Source organism: Pelophylax lessonae (assembly GCF_965119305.1).
Source record: "Pelophylax lessonae genome assembly, chromosome: 4".
Classification (NCBI taxonomy): Eukaryota; Metazoa; Chordata; class Amphibia; order Anura; family Ranidae; genus Pelophylax; species Pelophylax lessonae.
Window position 1 is genome coordinate 225984130 of NC_138771.1, and position 12971 is coordinate 225997100.

The following is a 12971-nucleotide window of genomic DNA, read 5'->3' on the forward strand; positions in this document are numbered from 1 at the left end:
CCTTGCCCGGCCTATCAGGTAGGTGATGGCCATGTCTTGGTAGGTTTGCAGTTGTGCCATACTCTTTCCATTTTCGGATGGTGGATTGAACAGTGCTCCGGGAGATGTTCAAAGCTTGAGATTTTTTTTTATAACAACCCTGCTTCAAAGTTCTCCACAACTTTATCCCTAACCTGTCTGGTGTGTTCCTTGGCCTTCGTGATGCTGTTTGTTCACTAAGGTTCTCTATCAAAACCTCCGAGGGCTTCACAGAACAGCTGTCTTTATACTAAGATTAAATTACACACAGGTAGACTCTATTTACTAATTAGGTGACTTCTGAAGGCAATTGGTTCCACTAGATTTTAGTTAGGGGTATCGGAGTAAAGAGGGCTGAATACAAATGCACACCACACGTTTTCAGATATTTATTTGTGCCACTTTGTGTTGGTCTATCACATATAAAATACATTTACGTTTTTTTATATGCACCATGACAAAATGTGGAAAATTTTCAAGGGGTATGAATACTTTTTCTATATAGTTTTTCTAGATATATTTATTGAGTTTTATAAAAGGCAATGCAAAGTTCAAAAAAGAAAAAAATGGCCAAGTCGGAAAAAAGAAAACCCTTAAGCCTCGTACACACGCAGCGATTATCGGCCGACCGATCGGCCGTCTTTTGTCCAGTGTTGTGTTGGTTGAAATGTGCTCTAGACTGCACACGAATTTTCTCGGCCAACAAAAACCAACTTCAGAAGTGATGTCATGTGATGGTTTACTTTCCGTGTGTTTTTTCTTCTCTGAGCATGCCCAGTCTTGCTCATCAGATTTTTGTCTGCCGAAATCTGTACTGACTGACGGAAAATCGGCCGTTCTGTTGACGGCCAACAATTTTATAGCCTGCACACCAGATTTTGTTCGGCCGAAAAGTCGGAGTTGGTTGTCGGAAGCATCATACTAACAAGCCGACAATCGGCCGATCGGACGTTGGACGAAAATTCACGGCCAACAATCGTTGCGTGTGTACGAGGCATTACTAATATGGAGAAAAAAACCCTGAGCTGTTTCTCAATACTTCACGATTCACAGTAGAGTAGTAAAACAGATGATACATTGAATACCGTAGGTTGTATAAACGTGCACAGTTTAATCCTAAATGTAGGGTTTTTATCTTTTATATTGACATTTTGTAGTTGTGTATTATACTAATAATCTATCGGTTTGGATTTTAGGATGGTTGTACACCACTTGTTCTTGCAACTACTGAAAATCATCAGGAGATGGTTGAATTTTTAATTAAAGAAGGAGCTGATGTGAATTCAAAGGACAAAAACGGAAGGTATATTTAATGGTAGTAATTGGGTGTGTTTATAGAACTGGAATCCGAAAAGGGTTTTTGTATTCTCAGCCAAGAACCACCAGATGTGGTGGAGATGAATATTGCAGTATGAGGAATCTATTTAGTCACCTAAATGTAACTAAATGGGTTATGATGTTAATTTTATACTGGTGAGATGACTGTTTCTAGTGCCAAAACCAGGAAACCTGGGTGGTTATGTGCAGTACAGCGCACCCTGGATTTTTGGGTGGAGTGGTGGTAAACCGCAGATCCAAGGCAGTGTAGAGGTACCTGCTAATTGGAGTAAGTGGCACTTCTCTTTTTCTATCCCCTTAACCCACCATTGTTGACTTCAATGGGCAATCCCTCTCACACAGACATTGCATGGAGCAGTAATTTTCTGCCCCTTTTTGTTTGCCACATGTCATTTTTTTATAGGATTTCATATATGGATTTTGGGTTAGTGATATTAGTAAGTCAGTTTTTTATTTCATCACTTTGTTATTGAATTCCCCAAACTACTTCACCTGTGATACTGTGGAGGTGACCTCTTGTCCTTTGATTAGCAGCAATGTGGGCCAGCAAAAATCTAAATGAGGTAGGGGCAGGGAGGATAAAAAGTTAGTGTTTAACACTGTAACCGGTAATAAATTCTTACCTCTTGTATTACAGAACCTCTTTAATGGTTGCTGCAGGCAATGGTCAGATCAGTTTGGTGAAGTATTTACTACAAAATAATGCTGATATCTTTGTAAATGACGAGACTGGATGGACTGCTGATGATCATGCTGTTATGAATGGCCATCATGCGTAAGTTTAAAATGACTTTTGTTTTTCTTCATTTATATCATCTGATCTCTGTCTTAAAGTGGTTGTAAACCTGAGATGTGAAATATGAGCAAAGAAAATCCCTCTCTAGTGTGTACTTGTCTCAATTAAGAGTGCAAATTCGGTTGAATTACGGTTGATTAACTAAACTGTAGAGTGCAAAATCTGGTGCAGCTCTGCATTGAAACCAATCAGCTTCCAGGTTTTTTTGTCAAAGCTTATTTGAACAAGTTGAAGTTAGAAGCCAGTTAGTTTCTATGCAGAGCTGCACCAGATTTTGCACTACACAGTTTTGGTAAATCAACCCCTAAGTGTCATTTCTATCTGCTGCTTTTTTCCTCTATCAGCATGAATCACTTCTGACAAGTTTTCCTCCCACTATGAGAAAAAAGGTGAGAGGGGAGGGACCTCCAGCTCATTGACAGCCTTAGCTCTGTTCCTGTATGCAAAATAGGGTGTGTCCATTCCTTCAAGTCAGCGTTCAGAGCTCTGGAGTGCGTAATTTCAGCTCTCCACCTCCTTTTTCTGACTGCTCAGAGAAGCTTTATAATTTCTGGACTTTGGATGTAGAGTAGAGAATTATGTAGATAAACAGGTACAACTTACAGTATGTAGGAGGATTTGTTTCATCTCTGTGTATCACCCAAGGCCAGTCACTTCACTGTGTATATGTGAGGGTTTACACCCACTTTAAAACTAACAGTATTGGGTTTCATTACTGAATTTGGAAGGAGGTGCTTCCCTTGTAGATTACCTTTCTTTCCTCTATGTAGCACACAAAATATGAAAGTGCATATTTAATTGTTACAGACAACAGTAGCAGTTCTTTCTTTAAAACATTAAATTGTTAGGCCTAGTAAGTCAGATTCTTGTGTGCATGTGTAGCATAATAAAAATATGTCATAAGTTGTGTTACACTCTGTAAAGGGTGAGTGTATTTCTTTACATCTACTGTGCATATTCCTCTTATGTACTGTAAAGGATGAGTGTATTTCTTTACATCTACTGTGCATATTCCTCTTATGTACTGTAAAGGATGAGTGTATTTATTTACATCTACTGTGCATATCCCTCTTATGTACTGTAGTGTTCCTTTTATCCGTAAATGCTTCTTCTCACAGCCTGACCTATTTTCAGTGGCACCTTGTCGAAGAATCTGTGTACAAATGATGATGATGATGAGATGGGGTTTTGCAAGGCCAATTTTTTGTTTATAAGACTGGCACAAACTGCCCCTCTGTCATAATCAAGGTTCCGACCCTTCTGTGGAATACCGGGGCAGTTTTTTGTCAAAGTATACTGGCCACTAAACAGGCCAATGTGTGAGGTATTTAAATGTTTCCAGGCAAGCGTTGCTGTACTTTATATAACAGTGAATTGGTGTACTGTGTAAAGAAAGAAAATGGTACACAGAATTATATGCATCCTTTTTATAGGGGTTTTCATTTTGGTCAGTCTCTCTAGAATACAGAAATTTAAAGCAATGTTGTAGTGAACTATATTAAAAACTGAGTCGTCATCTGTTTAACCTTTTCATCACCATAAACTCATAAAAAGGAAAAAGCCACGTACATCGAGTTGGGTAGACGAGCACCTCTAAAATAAATTTGTCACAGACCTGTGCAATTCAAAACAGGCATATAATGAAAACGTGCATAATCAGAACTTACATTTTACTGACTGTCAAAACATCTATGCAGATATTGACTTTTCCTTGTAAATTCGGAACTGGACCTTGCCTATTTTCACCTCCTGAGCTTTCCTATTGGTCTCCCTGACCAATAGGGGTAGAGGCAAAATCAACATTTACAAGAAAAGTTTTATCTGTAAGTATCTGGAGTTGCTTTATTATTTTGCAGAGTACTTTTTTTTTACTTAAAGTACCCTGTGTTTTTTCGTTTTATAGCTCTTGTTTTGGAACTGGCCAAGTCTTTAGATTTACTTTTAGGGTTTTGAATTTTGACTGCATTCTATTAAGCTGGGTACACATGGGCTAAAAATTGGCCAAAAACGATCAGTTTCCCGCAGACTTTTAGCCTGTGTCTGCTGCTCATGACCCGCTTCTGTTGAACGAGCATGTTGGTACAGCCATCTGTAAATTGTTTTTCGTTCTGCTGGGTTGAAAGAAAAAAAACTTTTTCCCCTGTGTGCCCAGCATTAGGCAGAACTAAAGTCACTCAGTGGTGATTAAGGGCCTTAATTAGAGGTCATTGGGCCTCTTCAAATAAAAGCAATTGACTGGCATAACTAAATGTGTAACACTTTGATCATACAGTATAAGACTATCGTATGAGAATATTTAGGCTGCTGTTGCTGATCTCTTTCAAAAAAGCGCTATTTCTCTGCCTGTTATCCCTGACCAAAAATTTTGTATTAATGCTCACTATAATATTTAAAGGGATCAATATTTAAAGGCATACTTTTCATGTTATTTGCTAACAGTTTTACTAATAATAAATAAATATATAAAAAAAATATATATATAATCACAGTATCTCACAAAAGTGAGTACACCCCTAAGTGAAAATGTCCAAATTGGGCCCAATTAGCCATTTTCCCTCCCCAATGCAATGTGACTCGTTAGTGTTACAAGGTCTCAGCTGTGAATGGGGAGCAGGTGTGTTAAATTTGGTGTTATTGCTCTCACACTCTTACTGGTCACTGGAAGTTAGTTCAACATGGCCCCTCATGGCAAAGAACTCTCTGAGGATCTGAAAAAAAGAATTGTTGCTCCTACATAAAGATGGCCTAGGCTATAAGAAGATTGCTAAGACCCTGAAACTGAGCTGCAGCACTGTGGCCAAGACCATACAGTGGTTTAAAAGGACTGGTTTCACTCAGAACAGACTCGCCATGGTCGACCAAAATAGTTGAAGGCACGTGCTCAGTGTCCTATCCAGAGGTTGTCTTTGGGAAATAGATGTATGTATGAGTGCCGCCAGCATTGCTGTAGAGGTTGAAGGAGTTTGGGGGGGGGGGGGGTCAGCCTGTCACTGCATCAAATTGGTCTGCATAGCTGTCATCCCAGAAGGATGCCTCTAAAGATGATGCACAAGAAAGCCCCCAAACAGTTTGCTGAAGACAAGTATACTAAGGACATGGATTACTGTAACCATGTCCTGTGGTCAGATAAGACTCAGATTCAGAGTCTAGTCTCAGTAGGGGCACTGCCAGAAAATAAGGTGCTGCTTACAGAACTGTATGTTGAACTCCTGCCCCTACAGCCTTCCCTCTTAGTTTTGCGCAGTGAGGTGGCGAAGGCAGGGCCATCTTTATTATTGATTGGACTCTGGGCAAACATTTTCCTGCCCCCCCCCCCCCCACATTCTATGGCATACAAAATAAATAGCAGGTAGACTCAATATCAGTTTACTGCAGCAGATCACACAGCGATTGCAATTGGTTGCCAGATGTCACAGCCCACCATTACAGCTCACTGACTTGTTGCTAGAGGTTACAACGCATAATTTCTGATTGGTTGCTAGAGGTTACAGCGGTTGGTGGCTAGAGATTACAGCAGATCACTATTATTCACTGAGTGGTTGCTAGAGGTTACGGCACATCATTACTGCTCACTGGTTGCTAGAAATTACAGCAGATCACTAATGTTCACTCATTGGTTGCTACAGGTTACTGCACATCATTACCACTTACTGAGCAATGGAGCAATCCCAAATAATTGAGCAAATAAAGCGGCACATTAATACACCTACTACAGGAGAGGATCAGAGACTGCGGACATACTACATGAGATGGTCAGAGACTGCAGACATAGTACAGGAGATGGTCAGAGATTGCAGACATAGTACAGGAGATGGATAGAGGCTGTGGAAACACTACAGGAGACTGTCAGAGACCTTTCAGAAATGCACAGCTTTGCAGTTGAACAGCTCAGGGTTTCAGGATAGCAATCAGGCAGTCTGAGGGAAAGACATACTTGGCCAAACAGGGGCAGCTGCTTTTGACGGGTAATATTTTCTCAAGAGGGGGCAATTGCCCTGTTGCCCCCCTCTGGATCCACCAATGGATGAGACCTAGATAATTTTAATTTGGTTCAGATGGTGTCAAGTGTGTGTGGCAGCAACCAGGTGAGAGGTACAAAGACAAGACTTGTGTGTCTTTCCTACAGTCAAGCATGGTGGTGGTGGGAGTGTCATGGTCTGGGGCTGCATGAGTCCTGCCGGCACTGGCGAGCTACAGTTCATTGAGGGAACCATGAATGGAAACATGTACTGTGACCTACTGAAGCAAAGCATGGTCCCCTCCCTTCAGAGACTGGGCCGTAGGACAGTATTCCAACATAATGACCCCAAACGCACCTCCAAGATGACCACTGCCTTGCTAAAGATGCTGAGGGTAAAGGTGATGGACTGGCCAAGCATGTCTCCAGACCTAAACCCTATTGAGCATCTGTGGAGCATCCTCAAACAGAAGGTGGAGGAGCGCAAGGTATCGAACCTCCACCAGCTTTGTGATGTCGCCATGGAGGAGGGGAAGAGGACACCAGTGGCAACCTGTGAAGCTCTGGTGAACTCCGTGCGTAAGAGGGTTAAGGCAGTGCTGGAAAAAAATGGTGGCCACACAAAATATTGACACTTTGGGCCCAATTTGGACATTTTCACTGAGGGGTGTACTCACTTTTGTTGCCAGCGATTTAGACATTAATGGCTGTGTTGAGGTATTTTGAGGGGACAGCAAATTTACACTTATACAGGCTGTACACTCACTACTTTACATTGTAGCAGAGTGTCATTTCTTCAGTGTTGTCACATGAAAAGAGATATTAAAATATTTTTAAGAGGGTAAAATACTCACAAAGGAGACCTCAAAATAACAAAAAATGTCAATGTTTTGGATCCATTAAGATCCTTCATCAGGTATTACAAGTATGAAAATCCGATTCTAATCGCATTCATTTATATAGCAACTTCTCTCATCAATCGCATAGTGAGTGAAGCATCGGTGAGACGGGAGCGATTATTAGAGATGCAAAATAGACTTGCAGATAGGGGTTATCCGATGCAACAGTTAACCCATGAGAGATTGAGAATCCAGAGTCTGGAAATGGGCAGGAGAGTGAAAAGACAGGACAGGCAGAATAAGAGAATTCCTCTTGTTTCACAGTATCATTTCTGCTCTGTACAGATTTATTCAGTGATTAAAAGACACTTGAGAATCCTTGCAGAGGCTTTTCCTGATATTGAGGAGTTTTTTAATCCCCTCCTTTATCATCCTATAATAGGAGGGGTAGAACTATTAGGGATATGATTCTTAAATCTGAGTTTGAGTGAGAAAGTGAAGGGAGTATCAACGTTTTAAGGTCCCAAAAGAAGTGGTTCTTTCCCCTGCTTTATTTTGTGTTCAATGCTCTAATATGATCAAGGGCACTTCATTTACACATCCCCATACAGGGAAAACTATTGACATTAAAGGATTTTACACATGTCAGAATACATATGTGGTTTATATCCTTAAATGTCCATGTGAGTTATATTATGTGGGGGAGACCACTGAAAAAATTAAGGACAGGATATTTCCACATAAATCCTCTATTCGTTCCCTACAGTCTGAATTACCAGTTGCTAATCATTTTAGACAGTGTGGTCACACTGTAGCTCAATTAAGATTTATGGTAATTGATCACATACCACGACTGAAGAGGATCTTAATGGATCCAAAACATTGAAATTTTTTGTTATTTAGAGGTCTCCTTTTGTGAGTATTTTACTCTCTTAATAAATCCGGTGCTGCAGATTGGATCCATTTTGTTCATATATATATAATGTTTTATATATTTTATATATTTCAGTTGTTCACATTTAATTATCGAACATGGTTCAAAGAATAAGCGTTCATCCCTTTATGGTGGTGGTAAAAAAGGCACATCAGTATTTAACAGTCCTGATCAAGTTGTGCAAGGTGGATTTGCTTTGGGCAGCCCAGCTATAAATAAAGAAGGTAAAACCGGATCTCTATTTCTATTAAAATGTATAGATATTTTTATACTGTTTATTCAATTTATTTTTTAAAAGAATAGTATCATAAATCCTTTGGCTTAAGGTTTCTGTTCTAAACCAAACCTAATATTTCACCAATTCTGATTAGAAGACACATCTGTTTTATTTAGCAAAACAGTTTGGGCATAGAATAAAAAAAGAAATACTAGTGCTAAGAGAGCAATATTCTTAAAGCGGACCTTCGGTCATTTTTTTTTTTTCATTTTTTCCATCTATTAAATCTTCTGCCCTCCTTTTGTTTTAGCTTTGGATAGTTAACCGTTTTTTCTCTTTCGTTCATTGACGGACAAAGCTCCAGAATCTTCTTGACCATTGGGATATTCTGCCACCTACAGGAGTAGGACACTAGGCAGTAAAAAATTTTTACCACGCCTATGCGGCAGTCCCAGGGGTACTCCTACTTCCTGCTATAGGCATTCAGGATTTTTCTGCCTAGTCAGGAGTAAGGACCTAGTTCCTTGTTGGGATCTCTGATCCTAGCATTTTTTCTTTTTTAAGCTGATTTTTTTTCCCTCTGTTATTAGTTTCTGTTCCTGTGAGAACTACAATCTGTTGGACTGGGCGACGGACCTGATTTTCAAGATACTTAGGTCTCCCCAGTCCGGCCAGCGAGCGTGTGCAGACCTCAGCTATGCGCTAGGTTGGCCGCAACATAGCCCCACTGCACTGCGAGTTAAACTTCCTGCGAAGACGCATACGACCTGGTCCAGGCCTGAGTCGCAGCTTGCCTCCTGACCCGCAGCACCCCCCATTCTGATGGAGAGGTGGTCTGCCTGGAGCGGTGCCCACCTGGTTCCATGATATGGTATGTAGTGTCCTTTCGGGGTGGACATGGTCCCCTCCCTTGGATGGTTGGACCCCCGAGTTCCCCTCTTTCCTGTAATGATGTCCCGTACTGGACACACGAAAAGCTGTAGCAAGCGGCCATGTTGTTTAGTCATTATAGGTCAGCCATGACAGTCTGGCAGAACAATTACACCTTGCGCAGGGATTACTCCCTCCCTCTCCTTTCATTCATGGAAAGCCTAGGTTTTACACTTCAAAAGACGTTATCTCAACTCAGAGACATCAAAAAACCAGCACTTAGGCCTGTGCAGAGCTGTAAACCGCTAATTGAGTCCTGGCAGGATATCTGTCTCTTCCGTCCAGGCCTATCCTAAAACTTTTACCAGATCGATTAAGGATAACCAGAACTAATGGGGATTGTAAAAGGCAATCATAGAACCCTGCCCAATTTAAAACTTAACAAATACACACACGATTCAAAAACTCAGACAGGAACTTGACACATTCACAATAAGTATATATTTGGGTGAGAAATGTCCTACTGAACAATTTAAGGTCATGCATGACCACACTGGCACATATGGAAGGGAAGATGGCTGTCGGATATTCCCTGGGTAACAGGGTTGTCTGGGCTATCCTGTGTTTGGTGTCCCTGGATACGAGATTCAATGCTGTTCCATAATCTATCAGTTTCAAGAATGTAGCAGGTATATATGGGAAGATATGAATAGTGGTATAAAACGGTCTATAGAGGAGGGATCTGATACTGTCATAAACTCAGGACAGCCCATGGCCACTCTGTTCTTTTGGTCAGGGGCATCTGTCAACACCCCTTTGATCCCAGAGAAAAGGAGAGATCCCTAACCAGTTGAGAGTTCTGGTACCATCAAAGCAGGAGGCACATCTGTCAAGTTTGAGAACTGACAACACCTGGCTCGTCGACTGAACTCACCCAGGACATTGACTGCAAGTATGCTTCCTGTACAATTCTGCCTTATTTTGCTATTGCTGAATTGTTTCTCTATTTCTCTATCGGATCATTGACTGACGCAGTTCTCTGATCCAGATCAGTAGGGTTATACTGCCCCCTACAGGAGTAGGACACTAGGCAGAAAAAAAGTTCTGGCTACGCCTATGGGCAGTCCCGGAGGGTACACCCCCCTCACTTCCTGCTTAGGATGTCAGTTTTAATCTGCTTAGTCAGGGTCTTGGAAGTGACAGGCATTCTTCGTTGGCCTGAGCACCTTTTTTCAGCTCCCTCTGCTGTTCCCTTCCAGGTGTGGAAAATTGGCGGGTGGATTGCCTCAGTCGATGGGCCTTGGATGCAGGGGAATTGTGACCTCCTTGGTTGCGGTCACTCTGCACGCAGGGTGTCGGCACTGGTGACATTGTCCTGTCGTTCTCCCTATATGTTGGTTCATGGAGACAAGTGGTACTTCGTCCGGATCCGTCCTTCCCTCCGAAGGTGGTTTCTAGTGTTTACTTGAACGAGGACATTGTATTACCGTCTTTGTGTCCTAAGCTCAAACATCCAGAGGAATGTACATTGCATACTGGATATAGTTTGGACACTTAAGGTTTACTTGGCGACTGCTGAGCCTTTTCGTGTGTCGGATTTGCTCCCTGTAGTCACGGATGGCCCTGGGGCAGGGCTGCCTGCGTCTGCTGTGACTGTTTCCAGATGGATCGGACAGACGGTGGTGCAGGCTTATTTAATTAAGGGTCAGGTCCTGCCTTTTCCTGTTTCGGCGCCTTCTACTCCGGCGCCTAGTGCTTCCTTGGCTTTTTGCCATACAGGCAGGCGTCTGTGCTTCAGGTTGCAAGATGGCTACCTGGTCGTCTGTTCACACCTTTACCAAATTTTATAAGGTGGATGTGATTGCATCTGCAGATGCCTATTTTGGCCACAAAGTTTTGCTGGCTGCTGTCTGGAGGGCTTTCGGCCTTCCTTCCTGGTGGGGGGGTTCTGCCAGGGCCCCCCTTTACTGACACTAGACCACCGGGGAATGACACATGATCTTTGAGACCATTTGCGTCTCCTTCATTTTTGAGTGTACTATTGGAAAATTTGTTGAATTGAAATGGCGGTGAACTTTTGAATACTGCATGACAATTTAGGTGCTGAATCTTGTCAATTTTGAGGATACTTCCCATTTGGGGGTTATTAAGGGGACTCCATTTTCCCTTCCTGTCTTTGTTACATTGAGGTACCTAATGAATCAACTGCACATTTATTCATAATCAGCTTGGCTGTCACCCTCTCTATGGGTCAACTCTAGGAGTCTGAAGGTCTCGGTTCCCCTCCCCTCTGTGCTTGCTCTGGTGGCGTCACCTCTATTGCCTCCACCCTCGGCATAAGAAAGGGCTCAGGTTATCTTAAGAAATGTTCACTCTCGAGAAATGTCTATGAAAACTCCTGAAGAAGCTATTATGAAGATGGCGAAACATGTAGAGTTGATATTTTCGAGTGCATTTTCTTGATTTTATCATTTTATATTGATGTATTGTCTTGTCCTCACTTTTGATGTGTAATAAAATGTTAAATTTTTGAGAATTCAGATTTTTCTCCATCATTTAGCACCGTTAAAGTCCCATTTGCCCCCCTCCATTGTAGTTACTCAATTAAAGGGATGTGGTGCTTTTTATTTCATCTCTAGCAATATCTCTTCAAAATTTACTGTACAGATGTCCCCTGTGGGTCCCGAGAGCCGCCATTTTTTCTGTGGATGGCTAGCTGTATATTCAGCGGCCATGTTTGTGTAGTCCAGCAGCCATTTTCTTGTGGTTTCCCATTGAATAGAACGGCAGCCATGTTTTTTGGAGCCTTGTGGGCGGTGACTGTGGCGGCGGACCTCTAGTGCTGACTTCTGGACTTCCTCTTTCTCTCTGATTGCCGCATAGTGTACAGCATCCAGCGCTCTGCTCTGTGCTGACCGAGGGTGGCGAGTTATTGTGGGTGCCCTAGGCAGATCTCCCCCTCTCTGCTATAGCAGGGATTCCAACTCTGCTGGGACCTTTAGTGACGCTAGTGTGGCGGGAGGGGGGTGACTTGGCAGTGTTTTTTTTTTTTTTTTTTCTAGATTGCCTGTGTTTTTTAATGGTTAACATGGAGTCCCTAGAGCAAATTTCACCCCCTGATCTCCTCTCAGAAGTGGTGGGCCCTTCTGGGTCCCAGTCCACCCGGTCTGCAATGGCGGCGGTTCTGGAGTCCATGTCCAAGGTTGATTTGGTCCTGGAAAAAAAGGAACCAGCAAAAAGTGTCCACCACCCTCACCTGCCTCTTCTGTCTCCTCAGATTTTGAGGCTGATCTGGCTGCTACGGAGGCGAGTCACCCTGCTGTGTCTGCGTCCACATACAGAGTGCTCTGATAGTGAGAATGATTCCTCTTCCATTACAGCCACGAATGAAAAAGCTCTGGTGGAAGCACTGGTTGTAGCAGTGCTGGAAACTTGAAAAAAATGAAGGATGCGGCTGCGTCGTAGGCGCTGTAACCTTTTGATACCCGAAAATCCTCAAAAGTGGCAAAAGTTTTTCATTTTCCCACCTATTTTGACAAAAGTATCGCAAATCAGTGGGATTACCCTTAACACAATGTGGTGGTTGCTAAGCGTTTCACTAGAAGGTACCCCTTTGAAGAGTCACTGTTAAAGTGGACGGTCCCACCTGTGGTGGATTCCTCGGTTTTCTAGGCTGAACAAATCCACCCTGGTTTCCGGTGGAGGGGTCTCCGGCTTTTAAAAAGACCCGTTTGATAGGAAGGTAGAAACCTTGGTCCGACACATGTTTACTATGGCTGGTTCAGTCCTTAGGCCGGTGTTCACCATTGCCTTGGTGTCCCAGACCTTGACAGAGTGGGCTAAGCTTTTGCGCCTGGATCTGGAGGAGGAACCGCTTCCCCCTGCCTTTTGCGGAGCTGGCGGACCAGTTGTTCCAGGGGTTGCAGTTTCTCTGCGACGCCTCTCTTGATGCAGCTTCCTTAATTTCTAGGCTGTATGTGACAGCAGTGGTCCTTCGGCGC

General features: G+C 42.7%; 1 protein-coding gene across 2 annotated transcripts in view; it reads left to right on the forward strand.

The window, feature by feature from the left end:
- ANKRD26 (ankyrin repeat domain containing 26) overlaps window positions 1-12971 on the forward strand; it is a 141557-nt gene that overhangs the window by 38856 nt on the left and 89730 nt on the right. For both annotated transcript variants that reach the window (XM_082254066.1, XM_082254067.1), the window contains exons 4-6: window positions 1215-1321; window positions 1994-2131; window positions 7959-8107. In XM_082254066.1, the coding sequence (XP_082110192.1) occupies window positions 1215-1321; window positions 1994-2131; window positions 7959-8107 (394 nt within the window). The remainder of the gene's footprint in view (window positions 1-1214; window positions 1322-1993; window positions 2132-7958; window positions 8108-12971) is intronic.